This window comes from Phacochoerus africanus, chromosome 10 (genome assembly GCF_016906955.1).
Source record: "Phacochoerus africanus isolate WHEZ1 chromosome 10, ROS_Pafr_v1, whole genome shotgun sequence".
Taxonomy (NCBI): domain Eukaryota; kingdom Metazoa; phylum Chordata; class Mammalia; order Artiodactyla; family Suidae; genus Phacochoerus; species Phacochoerus africanus.
The window spans coordinates 131,340,168-131,356,466 of record NC_062553.1 but is presented as its reverse complement, the minus strand read 5'-3'; the positions used below and the strand labels follow the sequence as shown (position 1 = coordinate 131,356,466).

At 40.4% G+C, this 16,299-nt stretch overlaps 1 protein-coding gene across 3 annotated transcripts in view; it reads left to right on the top strand.

Moving 5' to 3' along the window:
* DMP1 (dentin matrix acidic phosphoprotein 1) overlaps positions 1-16,299 on the top strand; it is a 33,830-nt gene that overhangs the window by 11,027 nt on the left and 6,504 nt on the right. For 2 of the 3 annotated variants that reach the window (XM_047797958.1, XM_047797961.1), the window contains 2 exons: positions 14,206-14,280; positions 14,756-14,803. In XM_047797958.1, the coding sequence (XP_047653914.1) occupies positions 14,227-14,280; positions 14,756-14,803 (102 nt within the window). In that variant the 5' untranslated portion in view covers positions 14,206-14,226. Of the gene's footprint in view, positions 1-8,130; positions 8,425-14,205; positions 14,281-14,755; positions 14,804-16,299 lie in introns of those variants that run through there. The other variant, XM_047797959.1, reaches the window with a different exon arrangement.

Here is a 16,299-nt window from a genome sequence, read left to right as displayed (position 1 = left end):
GAGCAGGGGCAGGGACCGAACCCGCAACCTCATGGTTCCTAGTCGGATTCGTTAACCACTGCGCCACGACGGGAACTCCGAAATACAAATATTTTCTATACAGTATAACATTTGATAATTCTATGGGTACTGAAGGCCTGATTAAGTATCAGATACAATTCTTATCCATAACTTTTCATTATGGAAAATTTTGAAATATACAAAATTAGAGAAAATAGTATAATAAACCAGTATTATTCATACCTAGCTTCAGCAGTGATCAACTTATGTCAAAACTGGTTTCATCTGTTTTCCTACCCACTTACCCTCTCTCATTTTTTGAAGCAAATTCCAGACATCATAGCATTTCAATCTCTTAAAGTTAAGGACTCTTAGATAAATACTATAATGCCATTATCATGCTAATAATAATAATTCTTAAAAAGCATTAAATTTGAAGTGAGGGTTGAACATATTCAATTGTTTCATAACTCATTTATCAACTTGTTTTGGGGGGTTAAAATACAAATAAAATTCACATACTATTAGCTGTTGCCAGGTCTACTTCAATCTATAAGTTTCTTTCTCTTCCTTGCTCTCTTACTTGCAGTTTATTTGCTGAAGGAACTAGGTTGTTTGTCCTATACATTTTCTCGGTCTGGATTCTACTGACTGAGCTTGTGTTTTGATTTTGGTTTATAAAATGATGAGGGGAGTTCCCATCATGGCACAGTGGAAACAAATCCAACTGGTAACCATGAGGTTGCCGGTTGGATCCCTGGCCTTGCTCAGTGGGTTAAGGATCTGGCATTGCTGTGAGCTGTGGTGTAGGTTGCAGACTTGGCTCAGATCCCACGTTGCTGTGGCTGTGGTGTAGGCCAGCAGCTAGAGCTTCGATTCGACCCCTAGCCTGGGAACCTCCATATGCCCCAGGTGTGGCCCTAAAAAGCAAAAAAGAAAAAAATAAAATGATGATATTCTAATTGTCATTCTTTCTACATTCATGTCATTTATTTTTAAATTTTCTTAGGGCCACACCTGCAGCATATGGAGGTTCCTAGGCTAGGGGTCGAATTGGAGCTGTAGCTGTCAGCCTACACCACAGCCACAGCTATGTGGGATCTGAGCCAAGTCTGTGACCTACACCACGCGGCAATGCTGGATTCTTAACCCACTGAGCGAGGCCAGGGGTCAGATCCACATCCTCATGGGTACTGGGCCCGCTGAGCCATGAGGGTATCTCCTATACTCATGTCTTTAAAGAGAACCCTCCTAAGCTGTTACCCAGGGGTATAATTCATAAATGAAAGACAGGACAAATGCTTAACCACTTTCCTTTATGTAAAATTTTAAAACAATGAGTTTTTTCTTCAGCATCCTTCAGTGTTGGGCATAAGGGTTTTCTAAATGTATTTTTTGCTTCGGTATCGTTGTAAATGCATGAACTTGTGGATGTAAACATATTTGATGTGTGACAGTTGAAAAAATTTAAAACTTTTATTATAACAATAACTGCAGGTATGGTAAACTCTGCAAAATGAGTCTGTAGGTTAAATGAATTATTATAAAGTGAATCCTCTTGTAAGCACTGTCCGGGTCAAGAAATAGCGTGTCTCCAGTCACCCCAGAAACCCCCCATGTGCTCTACCCCTGCTCAACACTCTTCACCTCCCAAAAAGTAATCCTGAATTTTACAAAAACCGCTTCCTTGGTTTTCATAATTTCATCAGTCAAGGGTGCAAGCCTGACACTATAATCTAGGCCTGTCTATTTAAAAAGACTGCCATGTATTTTAATTCTCAAAATCATTTAAGTTACATATCCATTTCTTCCCTTTCTTTTCCTAATAATTTATCTGTTGAAGAACCTGAGGTATTTGTAGAGCTTCCCACAATCTAAATTTTATTGATTATATACATGATGCAGTTCAAAATATATACATGATGCAGTTCAAAATATTCCTTTGTTATCTGTGTTTCCTACAAGTTGGCAGCTGGATCCCAAGGTTGGATCCCCTTGGATCTGATCCACTTGGCAGACTCTATGTGATGTTGTGTTCTTTCATCAGGAAGCACATAGGTTGACCGTTTCTCATTTTGTGAGCCATTGATATGCAATGGATAGGTTGATGAATTCATTGAGGGCTGCCAATGGGGACTTTTATCATTTCCTTTCAATTTGATAATTGGGATACTTTTATAAAGATATGCTTCTTTTCATCTGTAATTCGATTCAGTTCACATAAGGCTGAACAAATACCTCATTCTTTTCATTTATTTACAAACTTTCTGCATAATGAATTGGCTCCCTCTCACCATCCTAAGGTGACCAGTTAGTGTTTTATTTTTGGAATATTATTATAAACAGATTTAAAATTATTTGTTGCCATTACTGTCTTTTTTCTGCTGCTGCTGCTGCTGCTGCACCTGTGGCATGTGGAAGTTCCCAGGCCAGGGATCGAATCCAAGCCAAAGCTATGACCTATGCTACAGCTGTGGCAATGTCAATGGGAACTCCAATTCCTGTCCATTTTAAAAATTTCATTGTTCCATCTCTGGCTGGTGGGGGCTCCTCATCTTGGTCGCTGAGTACCTCTGACAGCATCCTAACAGTCTGGTAGTTTTCTTGTAATCTGGTATAACAAGATGTTCTAGACTCATCTTGTACGTTTCTTGCCAAAGGCTGGGAATCAACTAATTCCCCAAGAGGCCCGGGTGCTAGGCTACAATTTGGGTGTTAAGGACAATAATATTGTGTTTGTAATTGTTTTGGTGTCTATGAGGACACAGCTAAGATATACATGTAGGGTGTGTGTGTGTTTATAACTCCTGAGTAAACCTTAATGCTTTCCATTTAAATTCAGGATTACAGGATTTTTTTTTTTTTTTTTTTTGGTCTTTTTGCTAATTCTTTGGGCTGCTCCCGCGGCATATGGAGGTTCCCAGGCTAGGGGTTGAATCGGAGCTGTAGCCACCGGCCTACGCCAGAGCCACAGCAACGCGGGTTCCGAGCCTCGTCTGCAACCTACACCACAGCTCACGGCAACGCTGGATCGTCAACCCACTGAGCAAGGGCAGGGACCGAACCCGCAACCTCATGGTTCCTAGTCGGATTTGTTAACCACTGCACCATGACGGGAACTCCCAGGATTACAGGATTTCTTATCTCTCCTCTTCTAAATCAAACCTGTGTCTCTTTTCTTGCATATTGAAAATTCTGATTCTCAAGGACACATTGATAGAAAGAAACTGAACAATTTATAATTACTAATTTACTTTATCCCACATTACACCAGCCATATTTTCAGAATACTATTATTATTATCACCAGTATAATTACTATTAGCAGCACACTCTAACCAACTGAGCTAACTAGCCATGTACTAGCATAATTATTGAGGAAATTTGAAATTATCTTTGCATGTGTTCTTTAACCTCCCCACCTTTTAAAAAGTTGTACTATATCTATGCCGAGTGTGTAATCATTACATACTATATTTGCTCTTTTAGCGTTTTTAAATTTTTAATAGATTTTATTGGAATATAGTTGATTTACAATATCGTGTTAGTTTCAGGTGTACAGGAAAGTGAATCATTTGTAAATATACATATATACATTCTTTTGTATCAATTTTATTAGATTCCACATATCAGTGATTTCATATGATATTTGTTTTTGTCTGACTTACCTCACTTAGTATGATAATTTAATTTCTATAAGTAGTTATATGTTTAATGCTTGCTACCTGTTCTTATGATATCTCTCTAGTCATTTTGGTAGTCTGAAGCTCATTCTCTAGTAGATTCTCCAGAAAAAGTTTCAGGTTCTTGCATGTTGATAACGCCAGTTTGTTTGAAAACTTATACTTGAAAATCAGTTTTGCTTACTATAAAATTCTTGGTACCCATTTTCTTATATTGAGTGTCTTCTATATGTATTTCATTTTCTTCTAGCTTAAAGCATTGCTGTCAAAGGATCTTATGACAATCTATTCTTTCCCTTTGTAAGTCACTTGCTGTTTTTGCCTAGAAATCTCAAAGACTTTTCCTCTAAAGTCCTATAATTTTATTAGAATATGTCCTGGTGCTGGTCATTCTGGGCTGATATTTTTAGGTACGTGGTGTGATTTTTAAATATGGATTTTCAATCTTTTTTTAACTCAGAGAAATTTCCTTGAATTATAGACATTACTATTAGTTTATTACCATATTTTTTAGTATTTCTGCTGTTCTCTCACTTTTGATCAAGGCCTCGTCAGAGCTCCTGTTATCTGTAATTCAGATCTTCTTGCTTATCTTCAATATGTTACTTGTTACCAAATGTTTTCTTTCTTTGTTTATTTCTTTTCAATGTAAAACATTTTCCTCTTTTTTTGCCTTCTAGTTCTCTCAAGAAATTACCCATTGTGTTTATTTCCTCGTCTGTTCCTTTTAGTTTAGTCTTCATTTTCAAATTTTTTCTTTTGTTTCACTTTTTTCCCTGGCTTCTAATACTTCATATCTGAGTTATTCTAATTTTATTTACATTGTCTTTCAGCTATTGTGCCATTTTCTTAATTTATTTTCTTTATTTGCTATTTTTAAAATATTTTGGTTTTGATATATTCTCACTATGCTTTCATTGTCTATAAGTTTGTTTGTTTTCTGCTCTTATCTAAACTCCATAGCTTTTTATTTTTTTTTTATATGAAATTGATTTTCCTGAACTTCTATAAAGAAGCAGAGCTCAGGGTAGTTTTCATCTTCTTCTGTTTTTTTTTTTACATTGTGTTAAAAAATATAGCAGCTTATATTCTAAGACTTGCTGTATGCATTCTCCTCTCCCACATTTATTTATGCCTTCTCTGCTTTACCTATTTGGTGCAGTTTATATGCCAGTCCAAGTGGTTTCTCCTGTAATGCGGGTTTCTCCTGGAAGGCAGCCATGGTGGCTGCTTTGAGAATTCTTACTGGCTAGACTGCTCCAGATCCTTCAGATTTTATTATATACCATTGGCATCTACCAACAGTAATTATTGACTCTTTTGGGGTTTCCTGTTCTCGTATCCATCAGATAGCCTGTTGTTTCCTTCTGCGTGGTCCTGCACAGATGATACTGGAATTGTGGAAGTTGGTAGTTTGTCCTCAGCCACTTTGTGTGGAGTTTGCGGCTATAACCTGTCATGTAGTGACCATTTTGGTCACCCATCTCCAAAATGGCCTCAACATTTCCTCTGCTCCCTGTTCATTCATTCTGCTCCTCACAAAAGGTAGAGACTATTTCTCCTGGATCTGGGATGGCCCTGTGATTGATTTGGCCAATAGAATGGGAAGAAAGCACCATTTGGAGCAGCTCTTGGACCTCGCCACCATGTGAAAGAGTCACATCACCAGGAGAGGCCATGGAAAGGGGAGCTAAAGTGCTCAGACTAACAGTTCCAACTCCCAGACAACACCCTTCTGAGAGCGGTTTTGAATATTATGTTCCAGTTGAGTCCCTAGGTGACTGCAGCCGTAGCTACACCAGATTGTAAAATAGTTGTGTGTTTTGTTTTGTTTTGTTTTGTTTTGTTTTTTAAGATACAAAGTGTGGAAGTGGTTTTTAATGCAGACATAGGACCAAAATATTTAGTTTTGTTGTACATGTCACCCATGGTTTTCAGTTCTGTTATCTCGTTGCTCTGTCTGTTTTTATGTGGGGATTTGGAGAGATTCTAAAACAATGTCCTGTAACACCCCTTGCCAAAATCTTCCCGGAATCCGCTCTGACATAAGATTATAAGTTTCTCCTAGGGCAGACCTCAGTCAAGACCTATGAAACCACCAGGGAGTGTAATTCAGAACCAGAACAGAACATAGGGAATTTATAGCTTCCACTTGTGAACTTTGGCCTTTTAATAAACTCTCCCCTCTTCATTTTCTAGCCCCAACCTCATTGCGTGAGTTCACAATGAAAAAGTTAAAAATCCATGAAATTGGTAGTTAGATAGTTTGATAGCTTCCTGGATAACATTGTGTACCCCAATTCTCCAGAACCAGGTAGGTAGGAGCATCAACTAAAATTTCCACCAATCAGGGAGTTCCCATCACGACTCAGTGGTTAACAAACCCGACCAGTACCCATGAGGACTCAGGTTTGATCCCTGGCCTTGCTCAGTGGGTTAAGGATCTGGTGTTGCTGTGAGCTGCAGTGTAGGTCACAGATGTGGCTCAGATCCCTTGTTGCTGTGGCTGTGGCGTAGGCTGGCAGCTCCAGCTCTGATTGGACCCCTAGCCTGGGAACTTCCATATGCCATGGATATGGCCCTTAAAAAAAGAAGACAAAAAAAAATTTCCAACAATCATAATACTTTCAAAAAAAGAGTGAATCATGTGGGTACTACAGGCAAGCCAATAATTGGACCCTTTTATTTATTTATTTATTTATTTTAATTTTTTTTTAATTTTTTTGTCTTTTTGCCTTTTTCTAGGGCCGCTCTCATGGCATATGGAGGTTCCCAGGCTAGGGGTCCAACTGGAGCTGTAGCCACCGGCCTATGCCACAGCCACAGCAATGCCAGATCAGAGCCATGTCTGCGACCTACACCACAGCTCACGGCAATGCCGGATCCTCAACCCACTGAACAAGGCCAGGGATCGAACCTGCAACCTCATGGTTCCTAGTCGGATTCGTTAACCACTGAGCCACAATAGGAACTCCCCTAATTGGGCCCTTTTAAACGAGTTCAGTCAGCCATTTATAAAAGGGTCTATTGAGTGTTTATTATGATGCAGGAACCTAGATATTAGGACAATGTACACCAGTAAACAAAGCGAACATCCCCACTCTTGGGGAAGTTAAATACTCTTTAAATATTTGTTCAGTGATCTTTCTACTGTTGCTTGAGCATGCTCCTTGGGAGATGCCCACCTCATTTCCACCTCCCCACACAACCTGCAGGATACTCCTGGAAGAGTCCTGATCAATACCATTTTATTCATCTCATGAAGGTTACAGGGATGGCAGAAAGTCACTTGGGAACTAGTTTCTCTGGATGCTACCCAACCAGTCTTTCTCTTAATCCAATTCTAATTTCACTAGCATTAAAAACCAAATGTGGCAAGCACTAGCAGGGAGTAATGAAATGTTGGATTTAAATTCTTTCCTTTCCTTTCCCTTTCTTCCTTCCTTCCTTCCTTCCTTCCTTTCTTTCTTTCTTTCCTTCTTTCTTTCTTTCTTTCTTTCTTTCTTTCTTTCTTTCTTTCTTTCTTTCTTTCTTTCTTTCTTTCTTTCTTTCTTTCTTTCTTTCTCTCTTTCTTTCTTTCTTTCTTTCCTTTTCTTTCTTTCCTTCCTTCCTTTTCTTTCCTTCCTTCCTTCCTTCCTTTTGTATTTTTTTTTTTTTTGCTGCATTTGTGGCATGCAGAATTTCCTGGACCAGGGATCCAAGCCACACTGCTGCAGTGACCTGAGCCACAGCAGTGACAATGCCAGATCCTAAGCCCATGGAGCCACCAGGGAGGTCCAAGGATTTAAATTATTTTCACTGTAAAACGAAAGTTACTTAGGGTGGTGCCTTAATGTTTCCAATCACCACATAATTAATTCTGCAAGGGGATACTTTGTTAGATTAGTAAGAATTTGGGAATTCCCATTGTGGCTTAGTGGTAACAAACCTGACTAGTATCCATGAGGATGTGCGTTCGACCCCTGGCCTTGCTCAGTGGATTCAGTATCCGGCGTTGCTGTGGCTGTAGGTGTGGCCAGCAGCTACAGCTCTGATTTGACCCCTAGCCTGCAAACTTCCATATGCCATAAATGCAACCCTAAAAAAGAAGAAGAAGAATTTTGGACCCTTTGTATGTAGATGGGGGCTGGGAGATGAGAGGAAGGAAATGAGGAGTGGAGGGTGTTAAAAGATGAAAAGAGCAAAGAGTAAAAGCCCTTCTTCTCAACACCAACAACCTAGACCCATCTAGCATTTCAGTAGGTTCTTCAGGTACAACCTGGAAATGTACATTAACAGGAAACTTACTACCCACTTCCTGACTCTCCTCTCCTCATCCTTATGTCTGCTGGGATCTGCCAGTGGGTGGAAGACCTTGTCATTGTTTATAATGCTCATAGGCCTACATGGATGTGAATGACATATATTTAGAAACCAAAATAAAGCTTTAGGAAGATCTTCAATTTAATGGAAACTAGTCTAGTCATTTGGGAACCACAAGAGCTTTTTAGGGAAAATCTGCTTCTGCAAGCTGGAGGAAGTGTGGGTGTCCTGGAGTCCCGGTCACACCTTGTGATGTCAGTTACCCCCCGCTTGTAGCTGATTGGCTCTGAGGAGCTGAAGCAGAGTTTAAATTCCTGCACCATCAGAGAAGTGTTCAGAACATCCACACGAGAGTGGCTTCATTGTCACAGATTTCCTCTGTGAGAACCTCAGCCTGATTGTTGAGACTTTTGGGGGAAAGTCTTTTTGAACTGAAGAGGGTAAGACATTTTCATTGTTTAATTTTTTTTAATGACTTCTGCTGTGTGGTTTGGAAAATATTAATTGTATACATGTTGAGAGGCATTGTGCCACTCAGGGCAAGATGAGGAGAAATGTGCCTGGGGTAAAAAAATGATTCCGTTTTGTGCCTGTGGTTTATGCCACAGTCAGTAATGATATTAAAATGACATGTGACTTCAGTAGAGCCAGGTGCTCTGCTCAGTAATATGTTAATTAGATCTCTGCATGGTGCTTCTGAAAGAGAAAGTTTACTAAATAGGAGGCAGATGGAAGGTCATTTTGAAGTTTTGCTTTAATTAGCAAAACAAAAAAAATCTTTTACATTTAGGTTTTATGGATATAGTTTTTTCATGGCCTCCATGACATTATTAAAAAATCTAAACTAGAGTGGCAGGATTTTCAAAACATAGTCTTTTTTTTTTCTTTTTGGCTGCCCTGGTGGCATGCGGAAGCTCCCAGGCCAGGGATCAAACCTGTGCCACAGCAGTGACAATGCAGGATACTTAACCTGCTGCACCAGCAAGGAACTCCAAAATGTAGCCTTTTAAATTGAAAGTCATTTAATGCTATTCATCTAGACAGAATCCAGTAATATCCATTATGAACTGGTAGCTGAAAGGAGATGCTAAGACCACTGAAATAAACCAAGGGTGTGATAATTATACAGCTTTTCTGTGGTTTAGCTGGGCATCTGTGTCAGCATGATGCCCTGCATACTGTCAGAATTCAATAAATATTGACTATAACTGTCTTTTGGAAACCGTTCCTAGGGTGGCCGTCTTAGGAGTATATATGCTCCTGTCCACCTATATTTTTCTTTGCTGCATTTATTCCACTTCTTCGTCTATATCAGAAGTGTGTCTTCCACAGCAAACAGCGGGAGCTGTGGTCAGGCACTGCTTTGTGTGTGACATCTAGAAGATCCCACGTGTAATAGCAACACTTCAAGCAACTTGTCTTCTTCAGGAGCTAGAACTTAACGGCGACCAATATTTTGTGTGTAACTGGGGTCCAAGTAGACTATGCTCCTTTGGTCTGGTTGATGAAAATATGTAAACAAACCAATCATTTTCTAATAGGCGCTAGTCCACTTAGCAACCCCCAAAGTGGTGCTGTGGACCAGTGTGCTTCAGATGCTGAGAAGCCTTTCACATCTATGTTTGACTTTAGGACGCCTAGGAGTTACTTTACTACGGTTGAAAGCGTTTAACATGGGACCAATTGTAGCTGACCTCAGTAATTGGAATTACTGGAAATGTTTATTGACTCGTGTTTGCTTTTCTGAACTTCTGGTAGAATTCTTTTCCTGGTCAAATTCTACTTGATTTTCAGAAAGTCATCATGAAACAAATTCTAGCTAAAGGAAGTTGTGGTTAGTGGGCAATTTTACTTCTGTACAACCAGCTTATCATCATTATTACCTAGTGCTGTACACTCCAGCACCCACAGGTATTCATGGACTGCTATTAAATGGAGAAATTGTTCGTTAGTGTTATGAAGGATGACAACATTAAGTCCAAAATATGCAACTTAAGCATGGCAAATTGAGCCTACGATTTTTCAAGTTTTTAGTTCTTTCTTTAGGCTCTTTCATTTTAGTTTACATAAAAGAAGGTATATACTTAACAAGTGCATGTTAACTTGGAGGAAATTGCAGAACAAGTTTCCTTACTTGGGAGCACGGAGAAATTCTGGCTACACTTGAGGGTGGCCAGAGAGGCGGGAATGCAATTCCCTTCTCCAGATCTTTTCTGCTACACGAAGAAAGCACTTCCTAAAGGTTGAAAGCCTCTGATGCACACACTACCTTACAAACAGGTGGAACTCAAATTGCAGTTGTTGATTTGCTTTTGTTACGTGCTCTCACTGCAGAATGACAGCAGGTGTGGTGTAGAAATGACATTTATCAATCACTGAAGAACTAAGGGTTCTGGACTCATCTTTCAGGCTCGTAGCTACTTTGCTAATGTATTACTCAGAATAAGGCTATCTGCTTATTATTAAGCGGACATTATCTGCCTGTCTGCTTCCACTCTTTTTGGGGTGTAGGCTAAAACACTTAGCCAAAGTAGAATTATTCCCATCAAAAATGCTAATTGAAAACCTAATAATTTAAGATCTGACTTTCTTAAATGCTTAAATGTATACTACATTCTAGGGAAGGTAACGTCAGCTTTCTCAGGACCCCAGGGTGCATTTTATTTTTGTTTATCAGACTTCAATTTGGAAAATTGTGACCTTGAATCAAGGTGCTAAATGGTATTTCTAGAAGCATGAGCAGGTTATGACATCTTCCTTAGATTTTGTAATATTCCATCCCTGAGAGACTGAATATTTTCTCCATAAAACACATGACCCCTACATTGCTGTAGACTATATCCTCAAGTTTTTCTGGTCGTTTGTATTAGAGAGAAGCGAAAGAAAACATAGGAGGAGAACTCAATATCTGTTAGCTTTTTATCAAGGCTGGAATATTTGCTGGTTTACAGAGCACGTGATTATCATCGTATTCAGATTTCACTTTGAAAATTAGAGTGGTGAGCCACCTAATTATCATTTCACCTGTGAAGCCAAAACCATGGGCACACAGTTATTTTCAGAGTATCATATTTGGGCGAAACTTTCCTTAAGAAATGAACCTAAGAGCTTAGAAAAATATTTTGATTATGGAAACTAAAGGGAAGAGTAGGGAGGAAAAATTTTCCTCTACCCTCTCAGGGTCTCTGACTGGGCCTTGGAATTAAACTGACATAAGAGATTAACAAGAGAAAAAATAAAAAAAAAATAATAAGATAAAAAGTAAAGCATAACATTGTAAATCAACTATAGTTTGATAAAAAATAACAAGAGGAAAGCAGACAAAGTTTGTTAAAATGGTCGCATGTATGTGGGTGCCTTCCTAAGAGAATGAGGATTTGAAGACGTGACCAGAAAGGGAAGCTTTTACACCATTTAGACAAAGAAACCATACCTTTGTGAGGAATTGATAAGACCGGGGGTGGGGGGGGGAGAGGTCGGGTGGCTGGGGGGTGCTGGGGGGGTTGGGGGCAGTAAACGGTGGAGAAGGGACCAGGAAGGCCCAGTTTGTTTCACAAGAACCGTTAGCACAGCTGTCCTTCAGCCTTGATTCTCCGTCACTGGCAATGAGACCGTCTTCCCTTCCGGTACAGGGAGGGCGTCTTCCCACGGGGTTTATCTCCCGCTTCCAGGGAGAAAAGGGAGGCTCGGCACACCCTTCTTGCACCTGCTGTTCCTCAAAACCATTTCTACGTCAAAGGGGCATGTCTGGGGGTGAGATATTCCGGTTTCCTTCAGAAGTGATGTCGACTGAATTAGGGTGTTTTAGGGGCCGTTGAACATTTTCGTATGGTTTCTCTGTTGATAATAGGCAAAGGATTTGAAAAAGAGATGAAAATTATTTCAAAGCACAAGGGCTGATATGAAGTAGGCTGAATTAGAATAAAGAAAATAGCACGAACTAAGAACAGCTATGTCGACGAGCAGTAATGCTCAAGAGAAAGCAGGAGACTCTGTGGGGCCATTTGAGCTGCCTGAAGGTAGGAATGAGGAAGATCCTGATTCTCCTTATCTTGAGATTTATATTGTTTTCCTGCTTTCTTTTTTTTTTTTTTTTTAGGGCCACTCCCATGGCATATGGAGGTTCCCAGGCTAGGGGTCTAATCAGAGCTGCAGCTGCCAGTCTACACCACAGCCACAGCAACTTGGGATCTGAGCCGCATCTGTTACCTACACCACAGCTCAAGGCAACGCTGGATCCTTAACCCACTGAGCGAGGCCAGGGATTGAACCTGTGTCCTCATGGATGCTAGTCAGATTCGTTTCCACTGAGCCACGATGGGAACTTATGGTTTCTTAAATAAATTAAAAAAAAAATAAGACTAGATGACTTCTTGGGCCCGGTATTTCAGACATTATTCAGTGTATTCAGACATGATTGAGCAAGGTATTTTATTTCTTAGATCGCAGGTTAAAATCATTGGAATACCTTAAAGACAAACCCATGCCTGCTCCCACCCCCAGTGAACTGGTTTCTTACTCTGTGGTGGACTGCGTGCATGGCTTTAAATCTCCCCAGGTGGTGCTGATATACAGCCTAATGTACAGGGAATCTCTGACTTAGATCGTTTGTCACCAGCTTAGTGTGTATTTAACATTTATTAAAGACGCAGATCATCAAAAGTGAAGTCTGGAATCAGCCTGTAGGGCCTTCCCCACAGTGTAGGAAAGTCCATCTGACAAGTCTGTTAGGGCAACTCCAGGTCTCACAAGTGGGGGGCAAATTATATTCCTTTTAAGTCATTTCAATAACTTTTTGCATTAGAATCTAGGACATCTATTTTTAGATATAGAGCAAATTGTTGTCCAAACCACCAGCTCTTGAAGTGTGAAATGAAGCCACCCTCAAGGAAAATACAGTTTGATCTGGCAGGTTTATTTCTGTGTGATTCACAAGTGCATCCCAAACCTCTCATCTTGCCTGGCTCCCTCAGTACTGTGAATGACACTTAAAAGAATTTAGCCTGATCATGCATAATGTATGACCAAGAGTAGCAGAGTAGATATTAAGTGCTTTCTGGAGCTGTAATATGAAGCCTGCCATGATGCATCTCCTGCAGATAAAGAAAAAAAAAGCAAAAGCAATCTATTTTCTCTAGACATTATTATGAGGTTTTAAACGTGATTGAGAAGCTGTTGTGTGTACGTCTGTGTGTGTCTGTGTGAACGTCTGTGTGCATCTGCGTGAAAACAGATGTGCACCACCTGTCAATTGTATCAATAAACGTAGTTTTTTGGTGGAAAGATATTTGCCAGTTTGTTCTGCCACCCCAGGCTGCATAATTATTATAAAAGTCAGGAGTCCCCATTGTGGCTCAGCAGGTTAAGGAGCTGACACTGTCTCTGTGAGGATGTGGGTTTGACCCTGCCCTTGCTCAGTGGGTTAAGAATCCAGTGTTGCCTCAAGCTGCAGAGTAGGTTGCAGACACGGCTCGGATCCCACTTTGCTGTGGCTGTGGCGTAGGCCTGCGGTTGTGGTGTAGACCTTCAGCTGTGGCTCCAATTCGACTCCTAAACTGGGAACTTCCATATGCCACTGGTGTGGCCCTAAAAAAAAAAAAAGTGAATGGTCAGAAATTTCTCTATTCAGTTTTCTTTACTTTTCCTCCATTTACCAGTTTATGCGTAGTAAAGAAATGTTTATACAGTTCATCATTGAAAAGTTTTCAATTTACCTGTTAGGAGTAAGGTTTCTTAAAAACAGCTTTATTGAGGTATAACTCACAAGTATACGTCACCCTTTTGACGTATAGCACCCAGTGGTTTTCAGTACATTCACAGCTGTACAACCTTCACCAAAATTAATTTTAGAATATTTTCATTACCTCCAAAATTCACCCCTTAGCTGTCACCCCAGCCCCTCATCTCTGCCAGCCTTTATAGATTTGCCTATTTTGGACTTTTCAAATAAGTGAATCATGCAATATGTGGTCTTTTGTATCTTGCTTCTCTCACCCGCTATAATGTTTTCCAAGTTACTCTACTTTGCAGCATGTGTCAGTACTCCACTCTTTTTTATGGCTGAATAATATTCCATTGTATGGATACAGTATAGTTTATTTATCCATTCATCGGTTGACGGACTTTTGGATGAGTTTATTTTTTTAGTAGAAAAGAAGGGTTAAAAAGTTGAAGCTCCTGTGTTTCTTTAGCATGGAAAGCATCTCTGCCTTTCCCCACAGGTAGAGGTGACGTATCCAGCTATGAAGACCAGCATCCTGCTCATGCTCCTGTGGGGGTTGTCCTGTGCTCTCCCAGTAAGTATCAGGATGGGGAGAGATGAAAAGAACTATTCCTACCTAACCCGCCACGGTTTTCATTGGCTATGAGCCAAAGTGGCTGTGAATATTCCAGTCAGATGAAAATAGTAGCCTCTTAGGACATGCTTTTCTTGAAAATATCATCCTAGTTATTTCTTATTCTGTTCAGTTGCCATTCATAGAGCTTTAACGCTCATTTTTCTTCCTCATGAGTAGTTGTCCCTTCATCCCCAGACCAGTAGCATCGGCATCAACTAAGAGCTTGTTAGAAATATAAATTCTTGGGTCCCACCTCAGACCTACAGAACCAGACTCTCCAGGGATGGGGCACAGCAAACAGTGGTTTATCAAGGCCTCCGGGTGATTCTGACGAGTGCTAAACCTGATGGCTACCACTTCTAAGGATGTTAAGTGTTAATAGCTGCTGCCTTGGAAATTTCTGTGGGCTAACCATGTGTACTAAATTTTCTAGGTAGCCAGGTATCAAAATACTGAATCCAAGAGCTCTGAAGAACGGAAGGTAAGTAGAAATAAGATTTTTTGAAATATTTGTATTTTCATATGCTATTACTATAACTACATTGGCTTCACTGCAAATGTTGAAACTACTAATGATTTCATGTACACATCAGTAACCTTAGCTGCAGGTAGTAAGGGGATATGATGTCCAGTTCCTACAAGAAAATGGAGTTCATGTACTGCTTCAATGCCAACTTAATAGTATGATTTGGTGAGGAAGCATTTTTTCCTTTGTTTTTCCTTTATTTTTCTTTATTTTTGTGATGAGTCCATATAATAGCACAAGGGGAAAGATGACAGTGAACCAAGATTGCCCTTGAAAGATTAGGACTAGATGTCACTTATATGTGATACCTAAAATATGGCGGAATGAATGAACCTATCTGCAAAACAGAAATGGACTCACAGACATGGAGGACAGACTTGCGGCTGCCATTGCGGAGGGGGGGGGGGAGTGGGAGGGATGGGGAGTTTGGGGCTAGTCGATGCAAACTATTCCGTTTAGAATGGGTAGACAATAAGATCCTACTGTATAGCCCAGGGAACTGTATCCAGTCTGGAGTAGGGTCTGCCATGGTGCCTGCTGAAGTGCCGCAGGGCAAAGACCTAAAGTGACACTAGCTCCTTCCTCTAGGAGACATCCCAGCCCAGCATTGCTGAGAGGCTTGTTGACAACCTGCTGCCAGCAGCTCCTCTCTGTTCTACTTTGTACCGTGGGTCTTCATGCCCACCCCTCAGTGGCTTTGATCCATGGGACTAGGGGATTTTGTCATGCTCAAGCGGCAGGGAGAGAGTAAATGGGGAGAGGGCACCAGAGGTGGTGCAGCAATTCTTAGAGTTCTTATAAAATTGAAGAAATCTTATAAGATTCAATAAATCAGAACAAGGACTAGTTAAGCTTCTGATTTAGCATTCGTTATTTTGGTGATCCTCTGTGACTCAGGAAAGGTTTAATGGCTTTTGCAATTCAGTTTTGTCTACTACTGAATTTTATTAAGTAGGTGTTCTCAAAATTGGTCATTTATTTAGCTTATATCCTATTGAATTGTTCTCAAGATTCTTCTGTAGGCATTAGCCAGTTTCATCCTCACAGCAGCCATGTGAAATAAGCACAGTGATTGCCAATATTCTTTTTTTAAATACAAAAAAGACATTTAATTATCTCACTTAATTAAGAAATCATAGGTAGGTGGAGTTCCCGTTGTGGCGCAGGGGTTAACGAACCCGACTAGGAACCATGAGGTTTCGGGTTCGATCCCTGGCCTTGCTCAGTGGGTCAAGGATCCTGCGTTGTCATGAGCTGTGGTGTAGGTCACAGATGCGGCTCAGATCCCGCGTTGCTGTGGCTGTGGCGTATGCTGGTGGCTACAGCTCCGATTGGACCCCTAGCCTGGCAACCTCCACATGCCTCGGGAGCAGCCCTAGAAAAGACAAAAAAAAAAAAAGGAAAAAAGAAATTATAGATAGGTGATTCTAGTGGTTCATTTGTCTTTTGGA